The 12,634-nt window shown below is 32.0% G+C and overlaps 1 protein-coding gene across 48 annotated transcripts in view; it reads right to left on the minus strand.

Moving 5' to 3' along the window:
- The window catches only part of RIMS1 (regulating synaptic membrane exocytosis 1), a 477,545-nt gene that overhangs the window by 167,806 nt on the left and 297,105 nt on the right, over nucleotides 1-12,634 (minus strand). For all 48 annotated transcript variants that reach the window (XM_076003214.1, XM_076003213.1, XM_076003222.1 and 45 more), the window contains one exon: nucleotides 2,054-2,121. In XM_076003214.1, the coding sequence (XP_075859329.1) occupies nucleotides 2,054-2,121 (68 nt within the window). The remainder of the gene's footprint in view (nucleotides 1-2,053; nucleotides 2,122-12,634) is intronic.

The raw sequence follows: 12,634 nt of genomic DNA on the forward strand, positions 1-12,634 counted from the left end.
AAATGCTGTTGTGGCAACATGAATGGAACTGGAAGACATTATGAAAGCTAAGTGTAATAATCCAGGAACACTTAGTTAAACCCACGTGTTCTCACTCATATGTTGAAGCTAAAAAAGTTGATCTCATAGAAGTAAAAAGTAAAACAGAGGATATTAAGGGCTGGGAATAGTAGAGGGAAGGGAGGGAAAGGGAGAGATTTGTTAAAAAACATAAAATTACACCTAGATAGGAGGAATAAGTGCTAGTGTTCTATACTACTATAGGCTGACTATAGTTAACAATAATATATGGTTTTAAATGGCTAGGAGTAGAATATTGAATGTTACTGATACAAACAAAAGATAAATGTTTGAGATTATAGATATGCTAATTAACCTGACATGTTCACTATACATTATATGTATTGAAACATCACTATGTACCCCACAAATATGTAAAATTATTATATGTCAACTACAAAATAAAATTTTAAAAAGAGAAATAATAATGAGCAAATGGCATAGAAACTTACATTATTGAAAATATCAACCTAAAATATATTTTAAAATACCAAGGGGTACATAAATAAATTGTGGCAATGGAATACTATTTAGCAGTAAAAAGAAGAGAGTTATTAAGCCACAAAAAGACCTGCCACTAACCATCTTCTCTGAAATACATATCTGTATCCAGACAGGGAGGAGTCGTAAATGCATATTGTTAAATGAAAGAGGCCAATCTGAAGAGGCTATATACTGTATGATTTCAACTATAAGAAATTATGGAAAAGGCAAAACTATGGAGAGAGTAAAAAGATCAGTGGTTGCCAGAGGCTCAGGAGGAGAAAGGAAGGGAGGGATGAATAAGTATTTCATACAGAAATATTCTGTATTTCATACAGAAACTATTCTGTATGAAATTGGAATGGTAGGTACATGGTATCATACATGTTTCAAAACCCACAAAATATACAACACAAACAGTGAATTGTAATGTAAACTATGGACTTCAGTCAATAATAATGCATCAATATTGTCTCATCAATGGTAACAAATGAACCACACAAATACAAGATATTAGTAACAGGGGAAACTGACATGGAGAGGGATAGAGGGATTGAGGAGGTATATGGGAACTCTATACTTTCTGCTTCACTTTTCTGTAAACCTAAAACTACTAAAAAAAAAGCCTATTAATTTTTTTAAAAAGTAAACAGCATGCTTTCTTTCCTATAGACACATAATTATTAGTTGCAGCATGACGTAATTACCTCAGCTAAAAGACACTCTAAGCCAGGAACAGTGGCTCATGTATGTAGTCCCAGAATTTGGGGAGGCTGAGGTAGGACAGCTTGAGGCCAGGAGTTCAAGACCAGCCTGGACAACACAGCCAGACCCTTTCACTCAAAAACTAAAAAATTTAGCCAGGTGTGATGGCACATGCCTGTAGTCCTAGGTACTAGAGAGGCTGAGCCAGGATTACTTGAGCCCAGGAATCTGTGGTTTGCAGTGAGCTGATGGCACCACTGCACTCTAGCCTGGGTGATAGAGCAAGACTTAAAAAAAAAAAAAAAAAAAAAAAAAACAAGCTAGAGGAAATTCTTTATTTTAGTGGACTCTATTGTTGGTCTATAAAAATTTTCACTTAGAACTATACTTCATTTGCAGTAGAAACATATTAAATATTTCTAAAAGTAGTTAGTAACTAAGTACATCTTTAAAAAATGGTTCTCAGGTTCTGAAATGGAATTATTGAAATTTAAAAACATCTGCTTACATAAAGAAAAATGATTCTGTATTAATGTTCATATGCTCAACCATATAACATCTTAATCTCATTTCTAAACAGTCATTCAATAATTGCTTTTTACTTCATTTAAAATTTGTTATAATCATTCAGTGATAACAGATTTTTTCTTCAAAACTGTACTGTCTTGAATGAAGTCAATATTTGCTCTAATAAAATGTCTAATGAAGCAGAATAAGATTACTATCTATCACATATCAGACAGAGGACAAGGGACAGTACACATATTTTCTGAACACCAAACCACTCACTTCCCAGAAAGCTTACCGAACTAATAGGTGATGTTTCCCGGCTGTGCCACGTGGCAGGATCCAACCAATAATAATCCAAGTCACCTGCACAGAAACAAAAGAATGAAAAGTGTAATGGTGTTAAAGTGAAGAATGTATCACTTCAAGTATTACTTCTTCAATCTATAAAGGGTTACGATATTATAATGTGCAGTGTGTACATCCCAGAAGAATGCACACCTAGGTTGCAAAGGTTGCAACTTGAATCACTAAAATGAATATATGCTACAAATGAACTTCATACAATGAAAGGGCTACCTTTTCTCCCTTATAAATCAGCCTAGAAACACACATGAAAAGCATGGGATAAAACAGGGTTAATCTGCCCCCTTGAACCTCAAAGAACTTTCCATTGCAAGCCACAGTGGTGCTGCCATCTAGTGATGCTGGCTAAAATTCACTGGACTGAGGTAAGTATTAAAATTTAGTGTCACCCTTTCTATTCTTCTGAACTAGATCACATCTTTCAAAATTATTCTCTGGTCTTCTGTAATCAACTCTAAAATATGACATACCTTTTTAGGACATAGTGATGAGTAAATTAAGTATCAAGGATAACTTTTAGCAAAAGAATGCAGACAACTGAGAGAGTATTCAATTTTACTAAAGCCATACAACAGTTTAAAAGTCCTAGCTTTGTAAACATAAGTTTATAAACATTTATTTTTTTAGTTTTTTGCTTAAAAATATGATGCTAAAGAAAGCATCCGAGAAAAAAAGAAAAATAATAATGAAAAGTATCAATGTTTTCAGTATCTGTGCAAGATCAAAGGCCAGAGAAACAGTGGGTAACCTTTATGAAAACAGCATATTAGGGAAAGCAGGAGAATAAATTAACTTTTATATTTTAAATATCAGATGAACTCAAAAATTTCTCTCTCTATGGATCTTGAAAGAGAGAAAAAAACTAAAGATGGTAAATAAAGCATGCCAGCTAATAACAAGATCTCTAACTGTAGGGAAAATATGCTTGTCTGATACCTTCACATGTTGTAAGTAAAGAATTTTACGTAAATGGGAGACATGGATGATATAATCATTATAAAAATGCTAAAATAATTTTATTTATGGTTAAAATTTGGAGGCATAAAAATCTATACACTTCAGTTTCTTAGGAACTGCTTCCTTTTCCCTTTTACATATCTTAAAAAGATTGAAGACAAATGTTACATACACAGGTACTACAATAAATACTGAAATGTTCTTCAAATATGTCATGTAGATTACACTAGTTTACTCTATGCAGGTTTAGAAATTGCATTAGCAAAAACTATATTTCGTTAAAATTTACTTCACATAAAGTCCATATCTTTCTCAAAATCACACACTTTAAAATGTATACATGGCTTGGGATTGTATTAATAGATTTATAAACTTCTACTGGACCACCTCGGTTAATAGAATATAGAAAGTTGCAAAAGGAATTTTTTTCTCTTTTATATTTACTGTTTATAAAGATTCACACTCTTATTTTTAAAGTAGCTCTGTCTTTAGTATTATGACACCTGTTCCTCCTGAAAGAAAAACTATTTTTAACATTAATAAAATTGAAATTACTAATAAAAATGTTATGATTCAAAAGGTAATTATTATAATTTGTGAAAATTTATCCCTAAAATTTCATATGCATAATATTAAGACCTGATGAATTCTTAAATGCTGATTCATTCTAAAACTGTAATAAATTAATAGAACCACTGAGATATTTGTGAGGAGGTAGACTGTATTTCTTTGAAGAAAAATTAGTCATTTAATTGAAAACTGCTTTAAGAAATCTTTGAAGTAAAAAATGACAAAAATTCATCCTACTTTAAAGACTTCAAGAAGACAAAAGTTCATTGTATCTCTCAATAACTTGATTTAGGTCTTAAAAACTATATCCTTTGGGATCCTTCTCTAGATCATGACCCAATTCCTCATATAGTGATTCAACTCTGTTTTACCCACCTTGTCCTAAGTATATCTAGATATACATATCTGGTGAATATTTACTGTGCAAAATGTGTTCCTTATAGGAAAAGAACCAAAAACTACTGTTTCTGATAAAATGTAATGGTTATACTCAGTACTTTATTACAGAAACACTGTTTTCAAACAATAATATTCTATCATTTAAAAACTTTGTGGAATAATAATGTTGAATGGAAAGTCTAATTTGATTGATATGTTATTGGATAGATACCTAGCTTGCCAGGTGATTCCAATGTACAGCTACCAATCTTACATCACCTTGTAATAAATATAGATACTGCATCTATTGAGATGATCATGTGACACTTGTTTTTGCTTCCATTTATGTGGTGAATCACATTTGTGGATTTATATATGTTGAACCATTCTTGTAATCATGGGATGAAGCTCACTTGATCATGGTGGATTATTTTTTTGATGTGCTGCCGAATTTGATTTGCTAAAATTTTATTGAGAATTTTTGCATCTGTATTCATAATGGATACTGGTCTGTAGTTTTCTTTTCTTGTTGTATACTTTCCTGGTTTTGGTATCAAGGTAGCACTGGCTTTGCAGAATGAGTTGGGGAAGTTTCCTTCCTTCTTGATATTCTGAAATAATTTCTGCAGTATGGTACCAATTCTTCTTTATAGGTTTGATAAAATTCAATTGTGAAATCATCTGGTAAGGGACCTTTTTGTTGTTGTTGGAAGACTTTTTATTACTGCCTCAATTTCATTGCTTGTAATCAGTATGTTTAGGAGTTCTATTTTTCCCTGATTAAGCATTGACAGGTTGTGTGTTTCCAGGAATTTGTCCATTTCCTCAACATTTTCAAGCTTATGCACACAGAGATTTTTATAGATTTCACATATGATATTTTGTATTTCTGTGGTATCAGTGCAATTTCTCCTTTTTCATTTCTGATTGAGTTTCTTTGGATCCTTTCTATTCTATTTCTGGTTAATCTAGAAAGAGATCTATCAATTTTGTTTATCTTTTCAAAGAACCAACTTTTTGTTTTATTAATCTTCTGTATTATTTTTTATTTTTGATTTCAGTTAATTCTGCTCTAATCTCAATTATTTCTTTACTCTTCTGGTTTTGGGTTTGGTTTGCATTGTTTTCTAGTTCCTTGAGATGATTCATTAGATTATTGATTTTAGATCTTTCTGTCTTTTTGATGCAGGCATTTAAGACTATGAATTTTCCCCATAGGACTGCCTTAGCTGAATCCCAGAGTCTTTGATAACTTGTGTTGCCTTTGTCATTAAGTTCAAGGAATATTTTTATTTGAACCTTAATATCTTCCTTGGCTCAATAATTGTTTAGCAGTAGGTTGTTTAATTTCCATGACTTTGTGTAGAATTGAGTGTTTCTGTTGGAGTTCATTTCTAATTTTATTCCATTATGGTCTGAGAAGACACAATGGTATGATTTTGATTTTTGTGAATTTGTTGATGCCTGATTTGTGTCCTAAGATAAGATCAATCTTAGAGAATGTCCCATGGGCTGTTGAGAAGAATGTATATTCAGTAATTTTGGGGTAGAATGCTCTGTAAATGTCTCTTATGTTTACTTGATTTAGAGTCTGGTTTAGGTCCAGTATTTCTTTATTTATTTTCTGCTTTGAGAATTTGTCCAATCTAATAGTGAGTTGTTGAAAAAATTCAGCATCCCTTTATGATGAAAACTCTCAAGAAAACAAGCAAAGATGGAACATATCTCAAAATTTTAAAAGCCATATATGACAAACCCATAGCCAACATCATATTAAATGGGGAAAAGTTGAAAGCATTCCCAATCAGAACTGGAACAAGACAAGGATGCCCACTGGCAACACTTCCATTCGACATAGTGCTAGAAGTCCCAGCCAGAGCAACCAGGCAAGAGAAAGAAATTAAGTGTATCCAGATGGGAAAAGAGGAGGTCAAATTATCACTTTTTGCTGATGATATGATCTTATATCTAGAAAACCCCAAAGATTCTACCATTAGACTACTGGAATTGATAAACAAATTCAGCAAAGTCTCAGGTTACAAAATCAATATACACAAATCAGTAGCATTCCTATACACCAATAAAGATCAAGCTGAGAATCAAATCAAAGACTCAATACTTTATACAATAGCTACAAAGAAAATAAAATACCTAGGGATATAGCAAATATTTAACAAAAGAAGTAAAAGATCTCTATGAAGGAACTACAAATCACCAAGGAAGGAAATTGTCGATGATGTAAACAAATGGAAAAACATCATGCTCGTGGATTGGTGGAATTGTTAAATGTCGATACTACCCAAAGTGATTTACAGATTTAATGCAATCATTATAAAAATACCAAAGTCATGTTTTACAGATCTAGAAAAATTAACTCTCTGTTTCCTTTGGAACCAGAAAAGAGTGGGACTGCAAATAGCCAAAGCAAACTTAACCAAAAGAAAAAAATCCGGAGGCATCACTTTACTAGACTTCAAGCTATACTACAATACTATAGTAATCAGAACAGAATTATATTGGTACAAAACTCGAGACATAGACCAATGGAAGAGAACAGAGAACCCAGTAATAAAACCATCCACATATTGCCCTCTGATCTTTGACAAAATAAACAATAATATATACTGAGGAAAAGAATCCCTATTCAATAAATGGTGCTGAAAATCTGGATAGCCACATGTAGAAGATTGAAACAGGATCCATGTTTCTCAATACTCACAAAAATTAAAATATGGATGAAACACAGAAATCTAAGATATGAAACCGTAAGAATTGTAGAAAATGTTGAAAAACCTCTCCTAGATATCAGCCTAGGCAAAGAAGCTTCTGCACAGCCAAGCAAACAATCAACAGATCAAATAGACAACCTACAGAATGGAAAAAAATATTCACAAGCTATATATCTGATAAATAGCCAATAATCAGAATCTACAAAAAACTCAATCAGACAATCCTCCCCAAACTCAATCAGACACAAATCAGCAAGAAAAATATCAAACAACCCCATTAAATAGTGGGCAGCAGACGTGAACAGAAGCTTTTCAAAGGAAGATACACTAATGACCAATAAACATGTGAAAAACTGCTATACATCACTAATCATCAGAGAAATGCATAACAAAACCACAATGAGATATCACCTAATCCCAGTAAGAATGGCTTATATCAAAAGTCCAAAAGGAATAGATGCTGGTATGGTTGTGAAAAGAAAGGAACACTTGTTGGTGAGACTGCTAACTAGTGCAACCTCTGGAAAATAGTATGGAAATCCCTCAAAGAACTAAAAGTAGACATACCATTTGATCCAGCAATTCCACTACTGGATATCTACTCAAAGGAAAAAGTCATTTCATCAAAAAGACACTTGCATTTGAATGTTTATTGCAGCACAATTCACAATTGCAAAGAAGTGGAATCAACCCAAGTGCCTATCAATTCACAAGAGGATTAATAAAATGTGGTATAATGCGTATCATGGAGTATTACTCAGCCATAAAGAAAAATGAATTAATACCTTTTGCAACAATCTGGATGGAACTGGAGACCATTCTCCTAAGTGAAGTGTTGCAAGAATGGAAAAACAAATACCACATGTACTCACTATTAAATTGGAATTAACTGATCAGCACCCGTGTGCACAGCTAGAAGTAAAACTAAACAGAAATCATACAGTTGGAAGGGTGGAGGAGGGGATGGGTGAAATCATACCTAACAGGTACAATTTATAGTATCTGGGTGACGGGCACACTTACAACTTTGACTCAAGCAGTGTAAAAGCAATCTATGTAATCGAAACTTTGTACCCCCATGATATTCTGAAATTAAAAAAGAAAAAGAAAAAAAAATATGTAAGGAGACATGCCTCATTACAGAGTGCCCTTCACTGTGACTGTGAGGAGGGGGAAGTCCTGACTCCGGTCTTCACAGCTTCCTTGACAGAGGCTGTTTACTGTAAGGGAGGCCAGAAAGCACCTAGCCACCACTATTCTTATGACTACCTTGTGTTTTCAATAAAAACCTACATGTGGAAAAAAAATAAAATAAATAAATAAAGATGCTACAGATTTTGCACTTAAAAAGGTTTTGGGGTATTTTTTGCCAATTTTGGTCATACATAGTTGTCAATTCAACTAAATATTGCTAACAAATGTAAATGTAAAGAAAAACACATTCAATATTTTAGCATATAAGATCTGTATATATTTTAGTATATAATTATACCTCCTTCATATTCTAAATAGTTTCTAATAGTTTTCACATTACTAATTCCATTATCATCCACTAAAATATAACATTTTTACTTAGAGACTTACAAAAGATAAATTCTAAAATCTAAATATGTAATTTTAAACTATGTTTGTTTCTTCTATCCATGTAATTACTAAGCTTAGAAAGACATTACTGAACTTTTGAGTAGTCCAATTTGTCTTTATAACTCATATTTCCCTATTATTGATGTAATAAGCAACACTCATAAAAACTTGCTCTGAAAGTATTCAGAATCTAGTATTTCATTAATACTAAACATTTTCAGTGATTACTTTTAAAGATATTGACTGCCAGGTGGCATAGCTGCAAAATGCTATTCACTTATGGAATCAATATAAAAGCATCTTGGTTCAAATATTCAATAAAACTTTCAACAAGCTAATTTACTATTATCATTAATTTATAATCAGGAAATAGATCACCTGCTTGAGTCTACAGAAATGTCTCAAGTTCATAATTAGCCAAGTTCAATAAAGTATTATAATTTTGAGTATTATTTTTACCAAGAATTTTTAAAAACTTTTATCCTATCCAAAGTGGAAAAGTTGGTTCATTAAACTTAGTAAACACACAACTTTCAATGCACAAATAAAAGTCAGCTAAATGACACACAAGTCTTCTGTAAATAGAACTAGTTTTTCCTAAACCCAGGTCATTATGATTAAAGTATGTAACAACACATATACATACATCTCTATAATTTAAAATTTTGTATCTTATGATATCAAGCACAATGGAGTCCAGTAAAACCAATCGATGTCAATTGAACAAAAATACCTTCAAAGTAGTACAGATGCATGATTGAGTATGAGTATATTAAAATGATAAGAAATCCATACCTCTAATTTCATATATTAAATATCCATTTAACAATTAAATGACAGCTATACTTGACCAATTGGAGTGTGTACCTAATGTGCAGGCAGTAAAGGAAAGTTTGTCTACACCAAAGCCTTGATATATTATAACATTTGAATTTCTTGCCCATCTCCAAAGGAAATATAGAGCATATTTTTAACATCATTTTAATTAATGGTGATAAAAGATGGAACTCAAATCAATTCTAGGATTGAATCACAGTAACTCTACATTTCAAAAAATGTATGTGTAATTTTGCTACTTGTCATCTCAAAAACTAAGTTGTTCTTCCTACCTAGAATGGATTGTTGTCATTCAAAAAAATGTGAATTTCACAGACCAAAAATCAGAAGAATCATCTCTCCCAGATATTTTCTAAACTTCTTAAAAATATTTTCCCCTTCTATTTTTAATCCTCTACAGCAGGATGTGATTTGGAACTAAGTAAAATTAGCTGAATACTAAGCTACTTTATTATAGCACAGCACATACACAAATTAAAATGCTGGACAAAATATGTTTACTGAATTTTTGTATGCAAGGCATACACAAAAGTTAACTCAGTTCTAAAAATGAGTTTTTCAGTTGAGACAAGGTAAGGTATTTTTAACAAGTACCAAGATTAGCATATATGAGTTAAATATTGTTCTGGTTATGTTTTAATAAAAATATATACATTATAATTCATTTTAATATTTTTCAAGGACATTCATTTGGGAAACAGTCTTTTAATAGATAGGAATTAATGTTTAAAGTCTAATAACTAAGATAAAATCTTAACTCTGGATTACTATAATGAAAATACTACTTTGAAATAGTTTCCTCATATTTTAGAAGTCTATTTAAGATAGTTCTATGCCTGCAAAGGGAAAGTGTCCTTCCCTCCTCCCCTAAATTATAATAATAGTGGAGGGAACTTAAGAATAACTCAGGAATAATTTGCTATACAGCAAAGTCCTAGAAAGCCTAATTTCACCTAAGCTAATTAATAGTCAGGGATAAGAAACAAATATTATCTAACAAGACTTAGTGTCTAGCCATTAAAATAATGTGGGATGATGTACTTGTTAAATGTAATCATTAATCATATAATCTGTGGAATAGTAAAGCATATTTTATAAATAATTACTATGCATACTGTTGGAAAATCAGTAAATTGCATTTCATGATTGAATTATTGTCATTCGTGACTAAATTGTGTCAAAGTTCCTAGTATAGTGAAAATATTGAAAGTGAAACACACTTTTTGTTGATTTCATTCAAAGTCCAAGTCAATAGTCACTCCCCAAACATATCTGAAGACAAACACTACATAAAATTAGGTAACAGCGATCTGCATTTCTTAAGCTCAAAGCGGAAGGCAGGGCTAGCAGTCTCTACAAAACATTGGTCTTCAGCAAGAATTTCTCTAATAATTCTAAGTAACTTAAAATCCAACTTCTAGTTTTGGTCCAGGACAAAAAAAAAAAAAAATATTGTTCCTTATAAGAATGACATTATTTCCAGCCTTCAGGATCTCAGAATGGTTGTTTCCAAATACATGTTAGTAATTTCACTTTGGAAGGCAGCTATGTTCACCATTAAAGGTGCACAACAGGAATAACCATCAGAGACATGCAAATCAAAACCACAATGAGGTATCATTTCAAACTTGTTTGGATGACTGTTATAAAAAGTAAGTGTTAATGAGGATATGGAGAAATTTGAATGTTTATATACTGCTCATGGGATTGAATGTAAATCTGTACAGTCACTATAGAAAACAGTATGTATATTTCTCAAAAAATTCAGAAGAGAACGACCATATGATTTAGCAATACCACTTCTGGACATTATATACAAAGGAACTGAAATAAGGCTCTCAAAGATATATGTGCATTCTCCTGTTCACTGCAATACTATTCGCTATAGTCAAAACATGAAAACAATCCAAATGTCCACTGGCAAATGAATAGAATTTTTAAATGTGGTATATACATACAATGTAATATTATTCTGCTTTAAAAAAAGAGAAAATCCTGCCATTTGTGACAACATGGATGAATCTGGAGGACATTATGCTAAGTAAAATGTGCCAGATACAGATGGAGAGATACTACATGTTACTACTTATATGGGAAGTCTGAAAGAGTCAAACTCATGGAAATAGAGTAGAGAGGTGGTTGCCAGAGGTTGGGGATAAGCAAAACAGGGAGATATTAGTTAAAGGGTATAAAGTTTCAGTAATATTAGACGAATAAATGTTAGCAATCTACCATACAGCAGAGTATTAGAGTTAACAATGCTATATTTCATACTTAAAAATTTGCTAACAGGGTGAACCTTATGTTAAATGTTCTCATCACAAAAAAAAAAGAAAAAATAAATAAAGAAGGTGGGAGGAAACTTTTGGAGGTGATAGATATGTTTATAGCAGAGATTGTGGTGATAGTTTCATGAGTGAATTATTATCTCCAAAGTCATTAAGTTGTAGACATCAACTACATTCAGCTTTTTGTAAGTCAAATATACCTTATTAAGTTGTTTTTAAAAAAGCAAAAAAAATTCGCTTTTAAAATTCTCATTTGTTCATAATACACTCTGCTTCCATCATAGAACCAAAAACATCACTCTCTCTCTGGTATATGAAATTGATATATCATATAAATTGAAGTAGTATTTATTAAGTTGATTCAAGTAAATGCATCAATTGTTATTAAGTTAACGGTGTGACAAAGATGTTCATATTCAGAAATGATTTATACTCAATGGAATCTCCAGAGTTGAACTATCCCCTAGAGAGAGGTTATATATTTGCTTGAAGGCCTGCGATGCCATCTCTATGTTTTATAATTTTAGGGCACAGGAAAGGAAATTCAGTAGCTGGTCCAAGAAAGGTGTGGTAGAGGTAATATTTTCTCTGATTATGTGCATTGTTTGCTGAATTTGAGAGCTAATTTTTGGGATGACAATATCACCACCACACAACTCTACAAAGCAGTTGTATGGAATCAGGATTAAAATTTCTGGGTGAACTGTGAGTTCAGCTATGCATCTACGGAGATAACTCCTCTAATATCCCCTCCTTTCAAGGATAGAATGAGATCATATACATGAAGCACCACAGAAATGCAAATCATTAGAGTATACAAATATATACTAAAAAGCACTTTCAAAGATAACAATAAGCATTTATTTCAATTCTAATAGCCTGTAAAAATTAAGAAAAGACACTTTTTCTTCCACAGTTTATTTGAAACCTTGAATAATCACAGACCCTCATTGTATTTTAATTTCTCCATTAACACTTTTATATCTTCTCGGATATTATGTATTTCTTATATAACTTGTAAAAACCAGCAACTGTGTAGTAAAAAGATCACTGTACTTGGAATTGGAGATTTATTACTAATCCTAAATATGATACATTAGGTGCATTATCTTGGTAATACCTCTTCATCCCTATGAACCTTGTCCTCCTCTGTGAAATGAGGATAATGCC

Source organism: Microcebus murinus, chromosome 5 (genome assembly GCF_040939455.1).
Source record: "Microcebus murinus isolate Inina chromosome 5, M.murinus_Inina_mat1.0, whole genome shotgun sequence".
Lineage (NCBI taxonomy): Eukaryota > Metazoa > Chordata > Mammalia > Primates > Cheirogaleidae > Microcebus > Microcebus murinus.